We start from the raw sequence: 12396 nt of genomic DNA, 5'->3' as shown, positions 1-12396 counted from the left end.
ACCCTATGTCTTAGAATGTGACTAATGCGGAGTTCAGGCTCACTTTTCAAGTGTTGGCTCAAGTCGTGACGACCCAAGCCAATAGGGAAGTGATAGGTCCCATGAACCCAAATGTGAGTACGACGGCGTTAAGAGTGAGGGATTTTATGAGGATGAACCCTCTGGAATTTTATGGTATAAAGCTTGAGGATGATTCTCAAGAATTCATAAATGAGGTCAATAAAGTGTTAGACATTATGGGGGTTACTCCGGCGGAGAAGGCGGAATTGGCCGCTTACTAACTCAGATAAGTTGCTCAAGTTTGGTTCAATCAATGGACATAAGCTACACCGGTAGGAATGGGCCCCATAGAATGGAAAAGGTTCAAAACAACTTTTCTTGATAGGTTCTTCCCTCTTGAGATGATAGAGGCTTTGGTGCTTGAGTTTATTAACCTTAGGCAAGGTAATATGAGTGTTAAGGAATATGCATTGAGGTTTACTCAATTGTCTAAGTATACTCCATCTTTAGTGGCTGACTCTAGGTCGAGAATTAGTAAGTTTGTGTCGGGAGTGTCCGATTTAGTAGTGAAAGAATGTCGTACCGCTGTGATCATTGGTGACATGGATATTGCTTGTCTTATGACTCATTCTGATGATAATTCCCCTCATGTAAGGTCCGATGGACATGGTTGCCCTAAGCATCGACAAAGGTTTTTCCAGACAAGACTCCTCCAATGCTCCTAAGTATAGTGAAGATAGGGTGTCTACCCTAAACCGTAAGGAATTAGTAGTGAATCCCTATGGCTTACTTGTGCTAGATGTGGAATGAGACATGATGATAGGTGTTTAGCCGGTATGGAGGGTTGCCTTAGTTGTGGTGAAAATGGCCACAAAATGAGGAATTGTCCAAAGATGAAGGCTAAGGAAAGAAAGGGTAAGCAAGTTCATCCTAGTGGTTCGGATGCGAATGCTCCAAAGCAGAATAGGTTTTATGCTCTCCAAGCTAAAGGTGAACAAAAGTGTCCTCTGAATGTTGCTATCGGTATGTGTTTTATGCTTTATAGATAAGTGGTGTTGTTGTTCTAGTTCTAATATTCTCACCATTGGTTTTAGTCATTAGAGAAGAATTTAACATTTGGAAGAGCAAAAGAGGACTAGTCTCTAGTGACATTTCACAATTGAATGCGTCAATCAAGTGGATAATCCCCTTTATCGAAAACAAATTGGAGTTTGTGCTTTAAGAGCGCGCTTAATCCACTTGAAAGAGGTGAAGATCACACAATCTTGCAAGCGTTCTTCAACATTGACATGTTGATTCTATTTGTAGCTACAAAGTTTGGGGTTGGAGGGACATTGACATCGATCGATAACTTAGGTCAATTTGGGAAGGCCTTAGGTTACCCTGACTCAAGCATCAGTACATTCGTGTCATTAGTGAGCATATGGAATTACCTTGGAAGAGTATCCTCAGGATTTGCCTCGGAAATCTTGTTAGACAAATACAATTTTTCGTGTCCCTTGATGCTCACTTTCGTGCTCCTACTCTCGTGCATTAGCCATCTTCTCATTGCATTTGGTGTTCGAAATTCACTCTACGTGTCCTCTGTTCTCATGGGGTTTTGTTTTGGAGCTCAATGACCATTGATTTTGTGGATAATTTTGGAATTATTTGGACTAAAGTACTATGCCACTTTGTATAGTTTTGGCTCTGTGGCTAGTCCTATAGGTGGATATATAGTCAATGTGAGAGTTGCTGGTCATTTATATGATAAAGAAGCATTGAAACAATTAGAAGCTAATGGATTTTTCACTAGAAAAAATGGAGAAGATTTGAATTGTGTTGGGGTACAATGTTATAAACAAGCATTTTTAATAATTAGTGGTGCTACATTTGTAGGTACCATTGTTCATTGATTTTGGTGTTGAGAAGAAAAATTTATGCTATACAAGAAATTTAAACAAGAGAGTCAAGTGATACAAGACACTATAGTCACTTCAAGAGAGAATGATTGAACACCATGGTGTGACGTCGTCACGCAGAAGTTGATTCAGAAATTTGAAATTAATACATACAGAGTGTTATGTCAACCACTATTATTTTGTAATGATGGTGTCGATCTAGTAAATGTATATTATTGTTTTGAATTATCTATATAGTGCTTTGCTTTGCCTATCTCAATTTCTTCCTAACAATATAGGCAAAAACTTCTTCACTATTAGGCTGAGAGATATTGTCTACTTACTATGCTTTTGAAACATCTCCTCATCCAATCTGCCATCACCTATGGACTATGCACATCACGAAATCGGGTGACTTCCCTCGGTTCACATATACCTACTTTCCTTATTCATTCACTATTTTGCTAGGGGTAAAATGAATAGACTTGCAAATCTATTTTGCTAAAATTGTGCCTTATTTTCGATGAATATTCTACTTTATTATTATCTGAATCACTTAATTGTTGTTTGGAGTTCATGAATCTGAAATTAAGACGTAGAGCAAAAAATTCTACAAACAAATCAAAGACAATAAGGCATAGTGGAAGTAGGGGTGGCAAATGGTTGGGTTGGATCGGATTTGGATGGATTGAATATAGATTGAACAAAAATGGTTTGGATTACAATTCAACCCAAATAGAATATGGGTAAATATGGATTTCGTCAAATATGGTTTGGGTAAAATGGTTCTAACCCATTTTAAAAAATCTGTTTTTCAAAAAAAATAATTACCCCCTCCCCAGGCACCCCCCCCCTCCACCTTCCACCAACCTACCCCTAATTTTTTTTTTCCAAAAACAAAAAAAAATCTGTTTTTTTGTAAAAATAAAAATAAATTTAACCCCTCCCCATCCCCGCCCACCTTCCACCAACTGACCCCTAAATTTTTTTAGTTTTCCAAAAAAAAAAAAAACTGTTTTCAGGTACCCCCACCCCAAGGTGCCCCGCCCCTTCCACCAACCTACCCCTAAATTTTTTTTGTTCGAAAAAAAAATAATCTATTTTTTCAATCAAGTTTGAAAATTAATATTGATTTTTTAATTTTTAGCACAATTAAGAATTTTGAGTGGAAGTGAAAATTAAGTGATCTATTATTGGTCAAATTTTGCGTTTCTAGTTGGATGGGCTTGTAACTTATGACTTACAAGCCAAAAGTCGGAAGTTAAGAATTATAATAGAATATCTTCACAAATGGATCAACCCACGTGGACAATCTTATGAACGTCTTATTCATTCTCATTAGCAAAAAACAAAATAGGAAAAATTACAGAAATCCCACCTTTTAGTTTACTTATTACCATTATTCCCTATAAGTTTTACAAATCTCCAAAACCTCTCATTTTCATGCATCAAATTAGTGTATCTCGCACATCAAATTAATGTATCAGTGCATCATATTAATGTATCTCGCGCATCATATTAGTGTATCATGTATAAAATGTACATCAGATTAGTGTATCATGTATAAAATGTAATGTATCTTACTTAACGATTAATGTATCTCGCGCAACAGATTAATATGTCAATGCTTATATTATTGTATCAATTTGAGGGATTTTTGTAATTATAAACTTTTAAGGGATATATTGTAATTTTACCTTAAAAGTATGTGATCTCTGAAATTTTCCCAAAAAAATAAAATCAAATTAATTCTACTACTGAAACTGAGCAAATAAAATCTAACTTTCTAGTCACACATTTCTTTAAACACCTAATGTGCGTCAAAACAAAAAATGTGTAAATATTATAATTACAAAATAGATGTGAATAATCATACAATAATTATTGACATGCATATAGAAATCTAAATAGAGAATATAACAGGAAGAAGATTTTTTTTTGATAAATACCCAAATTTGATACGTATAACAAGTAAGTTATTGTTTGATTTTATAAAAATAATAATAAAAAAGAAAGCAGTGGGAAAAAGAAATAACTGAAAAAATGGGTTGAGAATTTAATTCCATGGAGACATGAATTCTGTTAATGTAAACATACAATATTTGTATTAAAAAAAATAAACATACTGATGAGTTTTTAAATACTTAAAGTAGAAGTAAAACCGACAAGTGTATAGTTAAAGGACTAAATCTGACAAAAGTTAAAATAGTTAAAGATCTAAATTCGCTAAGTGTATTTTAAGAGACCAAATTTAATAAGATTTGAGATTAATAAATACTCCCTCCGTTTCACAAAGAATGACCTCCTTTTCTTTTTAGTCAGTTTCAAAAAAGAATGACTTCTTTCCTTTTTTGGTAACAATTTACTTTTTGCTTTCCACGTGGCATGTTTAAGACCACAAGATTAAGGGCAATTTTGTACATTTGACTTAACTTTAATTTAGGATCACAAGATTCAAAAGTTTTTTTTATTTATTTAAACTCTGTGCCAAGTCAAACCAGATCATTCTTTGTGAAACGGAGGGAGTATGATAAATGTATAGTTAAAGACTATTTTAGAGGTAGTCCGGTAGTTCAAAAACCACTTGTGGCATTTTCTCATAAATACTTAGAATATATATTTAAGATTGTAATATTGGGGCGCCTAAATTGGCACCAGAAACGCTAGCATTTGAGATGGCACAAAAGAAGAAGTGTGCAGCCTCCCATGGCCATGGAAATTTAGCAAATAGAAAAGCGAAGAAATCCATTCTAAAACCTAATATTATTATTACCAACACAGAAAAGTTTGATCAGATTAGCAATGGAGAAGAAGAATCTACCCGAAAATTCAATCTTTCCAGATGCCAACACAAGAAGAAGAAGAATCAAATTTGCAAAGGTATCCCGTCTTTCTTACCTCCTTTCTTTCTTTCTGCTATGTGTGTGTTTTAATGGCTGAATTTCAGGGAAGAGCATTTCAAATGATAATACACACCAGATGGAGATTCATCAGGTCACTTCTCACTTCAATTCTTTTATCTGAATTATATCACATGTTTTATTTGGCCATACAATTTGAACATAAAAATCTCATAAGTTCTAAAAACTACCATTGTGCTTGAACTAACTCTAGTTGTTGTAGCTTTCTTTTTTTATATTTATTCTTCATTTTGATATACTCCATGTATAGGTAGGTCACAAGAATTCATTTCCAAGAGGAAATAATGATGGACATCCTCCGCACGTTACCTGTGCGGTCTCTTCTTCGGTTCAAATGTGTTTCAAAATTTTGGAAGTCATTAATTAATGATCCTTACTTTAGGAGGACACATTATATTCATAACAGGGATGACCAAAATTCCCAAAAACTTCTTACCATCGAAAGGTTATTTATGAAGGATTTTGACTTCTATACTTGTTCTTTATCGATGCGTGAGGATAAACAAAAGCTTGATTGGCCTTCAAGCTGCAAACCAAAGATTGCCTTAATATTTTGTTCTTGTGATGGATTGGTTCTTACTCTTGTTTCTTCTGGAGGATATTATGAGGAACTTGTGTTGTGGAACCCGTCCACAAGAGAATCCAGACTACTTCCCCATCCAGAATTTCCAGTGAGGACTTGTGTATGTGGATTGAAATATGATGCAACTAGTGAAGACTATAAGATCCTTGCAATTAGCCTGAATGCAATTGATAGTTCTTATACTTCGATTCAATTATTCTCTCTAAAGAGTGGTTCCTGGAGAAGAATTGGTTATCCTACTGGCATTAAGCCTAAGCCTGTTAGGGGTTTTATGGATAGTGGTATGGATTATTTGGCATTTCTACATGGAGCATTTCATTGGCTTGCTATGTCATGCTCTGGATATTATACTACCGTTTCATTTAATATTTCAAATGAGGTGTATGGGGAGGTACCGTTATTGGAGCAAATGTTTGGTGTAAGCCCCCGCTACTACATCATCGACCATGGTGTTTCAGTATTGAGAGGAATGCTTTGCTTTTATTCTACACATAATCATTGGACGGAGGGCAGGATCGGCACTTTTAAGTTGTGGATAATGAAAGACTATGGTGTCAGGGAATCTTGGATTAAGTTGATTGAAATACGAGATACTAATCTTTTCCATTCAGCCAGACCAAAATATATGTTTGCAGATTGTGAAGTGTTACTACAGTGCAAAGGTAACAGATGTTGTAATTCTATATTCACGACATCTAGAGGACCATTTAAATCATGCCCTAAATGTAATATCACTAAGCGTGGAATTGTTTATGCGGAGAGTTTCATCTCACCTAATTCACTTACTTAGTACTTGCATATGCTTTCTTTCTTTTTCTTATGTCGAAGATTATGTAACAACCTTTCATTTTAATGAATTTATTTATTGCTGCTAAATTTTGGGTTCTGAATGTATTTATCGAAGCCGTCAGTTTATTTATTTCATGTCCTTAGAGAAGCGCGCCATTTACTTTGCTAACAACTGATTGATTACTTATTGTTGTTTGACTAATAGTACATAGTAATTACGACTAGTTTACAACTAGTACACTGTTGATTCTTCAGCTGTAGATCAGTGGAACGGCTCCTAGCTTAATTTATGTTAGCTGGTCCAGATGATCGTACTGCACAACATATCATTTTATTGGTTAATTCTACTCTCGGTGATCTCCATAACTTGAGATTTCCTCCTATGCTTAATGATATGCCTACAATCCAGGAAGATGTCAATTTTCCCTCGAGTCCTATATGCCAAGGTTGAAGTACACAAAAGTGCAATGGACTCAAATCTTCCAGGTGATCCTTGGGTTATGTTGTAACACTGATGGGGCTTCACACAGGAATTCTGGCAGTAGCAGAGTAGTAATTTGTTTGGAATCGAGGCATAGTTGTAATGTCTCACTGCCAGAGGGACAAATTTCTGAATATTTCCACCTCTAGCCGCTAAATTTTGGTTGAGTTATCTTGTCATGCATTGTTGTTGCAAAAATCATACCTAATCCTAATAACCAACTAATTGATATATAATCCTTGTTATATTGCATTTACATTATCATTAGCTGTTCTAATATATTTTTGATTCTGACCAATGATGTTACAACTAAATTAGCCCTCTTGTTTCACCATTTGTATCAATTATGATTATCCTCCTGTAGTTCTTTAGCAATTGAGTTCATATTCCAACTAGAAAGATTTTTGTTGGTGATTGCAGAAATCACAATAGACAAATCAACCAACAATGATTATTGGTTGAGAACGGCAAGTATTCTTTAATTCTTAATTAGAGTCAACTCCTAGATATGGAGTTGTCTTTAAAATAAAATGTTGTATTTATACTAACAATACAATACAATAGGTAACAACCATCCATACAAGCTGTAAGTGCAGACCTTTATCTGTTGCTATATCAAAGCAGCCCTGGCGTTGGACCCCAACCATTCTGCACATAATGTAAATCTTCATCTTGGTTTGTGTATAGTCTTGGTGAGGCTTGGTAGGGGGAAGGATGCTATATCAAGCTGTTCAGAAGCCCTTGAGTTTGATGGAGAGCTTATTGATGCTGGTGCAGTTCTATCTTGAATCATTGAGTTGGGACATATTTTTTTTTAGAGAGGGGTGAAGCCAAGCTTCTAACAGAATATTGGTAGGGAGCTGTTGCAGATTTGAAAGAAGCAGCTGAAAAATCTCCTCAGGTTTGTTGGCAACTTTTCTCGGTGGTTTTGTTTGGTATTTGTTTTTTTCCCCTGTTTATAGCTTTCTTCATGTAGTTATACTGCATCTAAGATGAGAGAAGACATTGGCAAGACAACTTGATCATGCCATCACATTGTGGATAAATTGATATGATGTCCTTTTTTTGGGGGTTGGGTTTGAGTTTTGCATGTAACAAGGATTAGATTTTGTAAGTTTTGTGATAGCCATGACTAGTGGCAAAGCCAGGATTTCCACCAAGGGGTGTCAAAATATAAAGGAATAAACCCAGGAAGAAGCCAAGGGGAGTCAATATATGGTATAATATGCATAATATACACCCATTGAAATGCATGTGCCTCCGCCACTGGGCATGACAAAAAAAGTCAGCATATGAAAAGGAAAAGAAAAAAAAAATTCACAATCCATGTCTCCAAGTTGAAGTGAGCTAGGTCCTTCCTTTTGACTAAAAAATAAGTTTGCTTGGTTTTTGTTCAAGCGATTTCTTGTTGCTTATCTGATATTTTCATTGCATACGAATCCATCTATATGTGTGTGTGCGTGTGTGTGTGATCCTTTCTGTCAAGGTTTTATCTTTTTAGCCTTGATATGGATGTCAAATAATCTGAAGTACACTTCTATAGGATAGGAATATTCGTGAAGTGCTGATGAGGGCTAAGAGATCATTAAAATTGAGTCAACGGAAGGATTGGTACAAGATATTGGGAGTGTCAAAGACATCATCTGTATCAGAGATCAAAAAGGCATACAAAATGCTTGCTCTGCAATGGCATCCTGAAAAGAACGTTGACAATAGAGAAGAAGCAGAAAACAGGTTTCGTGAAATTGCAGCTGCATATGAGGTTTGTTTTTGTTTTCTTTTCCATTATTTTCAACTGAGGAATGGATGAAGAAGATGAAGTGGGGGGGAATTTGTTATGATCTCAGTCCTAGCTTATAAAATGTTGTTGTCAAGATTCGAACTAGGGAAGAGTATAAGCCATTAACAGTGAAATTAAAAGATTAAAGGGCCGAGATTCAATTCATTTAAATAAAGCTGAAGGGACAAGATCGTGCCACTTGGACAGATGGTTATATAAACACATCACAGAGGAGAGAGAGGGGAACTGAAATCTGGTAATTTTCTATTCTTTCCTCGTGCTCTCTTCTTCCTCTCAAATTCTTTTCTCTTCTCATCTAAGTCTGATCTTCTTCTCTCTTCTTCCTCTTCTGCAGATCATATCTCGAATATGGAGCTCACTATAGATAGTTTCTTTTTCTAGCTAGAATTTCCTTGTTTTTGATAAATCACAGAAAATTCCAAAAAGGGTGTTGAATTGATTGTTAATTTTTGCATTTGAATTTTGATCTCGATTGAGATCATAACAATTGGTATCAGAGCATCGATTGTGCAACCTGTGGGTAAGAAATGGCAGAAGGGACTCGCTGGAAGGTAACTAAGGACAAGCTCACTTGTCATGAAGAAATTTTGACCGATCTACTGAGTTCTCAACAAGAGGCACGCAATATACAAGTCGGAATTCAAGGCACATTGTAGCTCATTCTAGACAGGCTGGGTGCATTAGAAAAAGCTCCTGCTGGTCCAAACATTGGAGGAGGATTACTTCCAAATCCAGCTCAGGATAATAGAAATCGACCCCAAAAACCTCCTATCCTGCCACCGAAATGGGAATTGCCCTCTTTTGAAGGTGAGGAACCTAAGGTATGGATCCGAAAATGCGAGAAATACTTTGATCAATATAGAATACTTGATGAACAGAAGGTGAAATCTGCTGTTTTTTATTTGAATGGATTGGCTGAGGTATGGTATCAGTCGTTGGTGTTGAGTAGAGGGCTAGTGACTTGGGTCGAGTTCAAGGAGGAACTGATCAGTCATTTTGGTGACATACTGGTGGAAGATGTGGTTGAGGAATTTAATAAATTGAACCAAATAGGTTCTGTTGATGAGTTCCTTGGGAGATTTGAGGACCTTAAGGCTCAAATGCTCATTCGAAATCCTTCACTAAATGAAGCTCACTTTCTATCTAGTTTCATAGGAGCATTGAAAGAGGAAATCAGGTTTGCTGTCAAGTTGTTTAAACCTACTACATTGAAGGTAGCGATTGTAAAGGCTAGGATGCAGGAGCTAGCTATTGAAGCTGCTCAAAAGAGGAACAAGACAAGTACCAGATCTGCTCAGCCTGTGACTAATACGATTGTTAACAGAGGGCCTGCTAACGCCGCTGTGAAGAATACTACATTCCGACTCAGTCCGGAGGTGTATGAGTATAGGAAAACCAATCATTTGTGCTTCAAGTGTGGAGAAAAGTATGGGCCTGGTCATGTATGCAAAATGAGGCAACTTAATTGTTTGATAGGGGAAATAGAGGCTGAAATTGACATGAATGAAATTAACACTTCCCAGGAAGAAGATGAATCACCTGATGTGATGATAGAAGGAGTAATAGAACAGGAGATTCAACAAGCCGTGTGCCTGAATGCTTTGACAGGTCATAATCAAGGTGAAAACACTATTCTAGTGGGTGGTACTGTGAAGAAAAGGCAGCTATCTATATTGATTGATTCAGGTAGTACTCATAGCTTCATAGATGAGCACACCGTCCAAGCTACAGGGCATCAATCCAGCCATTGCCCTCCTGTGAGAGTGACCGTGGCTGATGGCAACTATGTGATGTGCACATCCCATTGCAAAGGTTTTTTGTGGAAAATGCAAGGGCGAACATTTATGGAAGACCTACTCATCATTCCCTTAGGAGGTTGTGATTTGGTACTTGGCAATGACTGGATGAAAAGGCACAACCCCACTACGTTTGATCATGAAAAAAGATGTGTCATTATTGGAAGGAAGCCTAACAAACTAGTTTTGCCAGCTCTAGTGGAAGGCAGTTTGAAGATGCTCAGTAGTGATTCCATGAGTCCAATCATGAAGAAAGGACATGCTCTTATTGCTCACTTGTTCATGATGAGCATGATGCCGAATGCGAGTGAAGATCCTCCTGATGCTGCAGTACAAGAAGTGATAAATCAGTATGCCGAGGTATTTGCTGAACCTAAATCCCTACCACCTCTGAGGTCATTAGATCATGCTATTCCACTAAAGCCTGGGGCCATGCCAGTGAGTTTGAGACCCTATAGATACAATTACAACCAGAAGGACGAGTTGGAGAAACAAGTAAAGGAGATGCTTACCAGTGGAGTGATTCAGCCTAGTCAATCTCCCTTCTCTTCACCAGCCTTACTAGTCAAGAAGAAGGACGGTACTTGGAGATTTTGTGTTGATTATAGGGGCCTTAATGACATCACCATTAAGGATAAGTACCCCATTCCTATAGTGGATGATCTCTTAGATGAGTTGTGTGGTGCAACAATTTTCTCCAAGGTTGATCTCAGGGCAGGCTACCATCAGATAAGAATGAAAAGGGAGGATGTGTTCAAGACTGCTTTCAGGACTCATGCAGGACATTATGAGTTTAAGGTGATGCCTTTTGGTCTCACCAATGCTCCAGCTACCTTCCAAGCTCTTATGAACCAGGTTTTCCAACCCTTCTTGCGAAAATTTGTCTTAGTGTTTTTTGATGATATACTTGTGTATAGTCTAACAGTAAATGATCATGTACAACACTTAAAAGTTGTGTTTGAGATTCTCAAACGACATTCGCTCTATGCTAAGAGAACGAAGTGTTCATTTGGCCAACCACAAGTGACTTAGGGCATGTTATTACCAGGGAAGGTGTAGCTACTGATCCTCAAAAAATTAGAGCCATGGTCGAGTGGCCTAGACCAAAAACACTCAAAGCACTTAGAGGATTCCTTGGTCTTACTGGCTACTACAGAAAGTATGTTGTTAATTATGGTACTATCAGTAGGCCCCTCACTGATTTGTTAAGGAAGGATGCCTTCAAATGGAATCCAGAGGCAGGTCTAGCATTTGAAGCCCTTAAGACAGCTATGAGCACTACACCTGTGCTCGCACTTCCTGACTATTCACACGAGTTTGTCGTTGAGACTGATGCCAGTCATGGAGGCATTGGTGCAGTACTTATGCAGAAGGGGAGACCAATTGCTTATTTTAGTAAGGTGTTGGCACCCAAGCACCGAGGCAAGTCTATTTATGAGAAGGAATATATGGCTTTGTTAAGTGCTGTGGATAAGTGGAGACACTATCTCCAGTTCAAGCACTTTGTGGTTCGGACGGACCATCATAGATTAAGGTATCTACTTGAACAAAAGGTAACCTCCGCTATTCAGCAGAAGGGTTTGACCAAGCTGTTGGGACTTGATTATGAGGTTCAATATAAGAGAGGTGCTGAAAATAGAGTTGCTGATGCCTTGTCTAGGCAACAAGAAGGGTTAGATTCCTTGGATGATCAGGCTACTGGGAATTTAATGGCTATAAGCAGTTGCACTCCAACTTGGGTACGAGAGATTATCGGGAGCTATGTCGAGGATGCTCATGTCCGGGACATTCTTACACTACTTGCAGTAGATTCTCATGGACCCAATTTATGGCACTACTCAGCTGGTATACTAAGAAAGAAGGGCAAGGTATATGTAGGATCTCATGGAACTCTCAGACAACAACTCATTTCTTCTTTCCACGACACTCCCATTGGTGGTCATTCTGGTCAGTTAGGTACATTGAAAAGGCTGTCGCAACTCTTCTATTGGCCAAAGATGAAGCTTATGGTTAATGATTATGTGTCCAGTTGTGATGTATGCCACAGGAATAAAGACGATAATGTGGCTTATCCGGGATTGTTGCAACCCTTACCTGTTCCAAATCAAGCATGGTGCCATATCAGCATGGACTTTGTGGAAGGTC

General features: G+C 37.5%; 2 protein-coding genes and 1 pseudogene across 2 annotated transcripts; all 3 read left to right on the top strand.

Annotated features, from left to right (window-relative positions):
- The first annotated feature begins 338 nt into the window (after positions 1-338).
- Positions 339-1895, top strand: LOC107060123 (uncharacterized; annotated as a pseudogene).
- A 2660-nt stretch (positions 1896-4555) lies between these two features.
- On the top strand, positions 4556-6280 carry LOC102589856 (F-box/kelch-repeat protein At3g23880-like). Its single transcript, XM_015307581.1, has 3 exons — positions 4556-4760; positions 4828-4874; positions 5056-6280. Exons 1-3 carry the CDS (start codon positions 4556-4558, stop codon positions 6172-6174), a joined length of 1371 nt encoding a protein of 456 aa, XP_015163067.1. The 3' UTR covers positions 6175-6280.
- Positions 6281-6586: 306 nt separating this feature from the next.
- On the top strand, positions 6587-11283 carry LOC107057768 (uncharacterized). The gene is made up of 6 exons (XM_015307580.1): positions 6587-6659; positions 7279-7425; positions 7524-7555; positions 8198-8416; positions 8933-9006; positions 9126-11283. The coding sequence occupies exons 1-6, from the start codon at positions 6587-6589 to the stop codon at positions 11281-11283; spliced, it is 2703 nt and encodes a 900-aa protein (XP_015163066.1).
- The last annotated feature ends 1113 nt before the right edge of the window (positions 11284-12396 follow it).

Source organism: Solanum tuberosum, unplaced genomic scaffold, assembly GCF_000226075.1.
Source record: "Solanum tuberosum cultivar DM 1-3 516 R44 unplaced genomic scaffold, SolTub_3.0 scf00056, whole genome shotgun sequence".
Classification (NCBI taxonomy): domain Eukaryota; kingdom Viridiplantae; phylum Streptophyta; class Magnoliopsida; order Solanales; family Solanaceae; genus Solanum; species Solanum tuberosum.
This window is presented reverse-complemented; position numbering and strand designations above follow the sequence as displayed.

Excerpts from the sequence above, each read along its gene's own strand:
- LOC107057768 (XM_015307580.1), top strand. The coding sequence starts at position 6,587 with ATGTCAATTTTCCCTCGAGTCCTATATGCCAAGGTTGAAGTACACAAA. Across the intron at positions 6,660-7,278 it reads AATGGACTCAAATCTTCCAG|CCCTGGCGTTGGACCCCAAC; the intron begins GTGATCCTTGGG and ends ATATCAAAGCAG. Across the intron at positions 9,007-9,125 it reads CAGAAGGGACTCGCTGGAAG|GCTGGGTGCATTAGAAAAAG; the intron begins GTAACTAAGGAC and ends CATTCTAGACAG.
- LOC102589856 (XM_015307581.1), top strand. The coding sequence starts at position 4,556 with ATGGCACAAAAGAAGAAGTGTGCAGCCTCCCATGGCCATGGAAATTTA. Across the intron at positions 4,761-4,827 it reads GAAGAATCAAATTTGCAAAG|GGAAGAGCATTTCAAATGAT; the intron begins GTATCCCGTCTT and ends GCTGAATTTCAG. Across the intron at positions 4,875-5,055 it reads ACCAGATGGAGATTCATCAG|GTCACAAGAATTCATTTCCA; the intron begins GTCACTTCTCAC and ends ATGTATAGGTAG.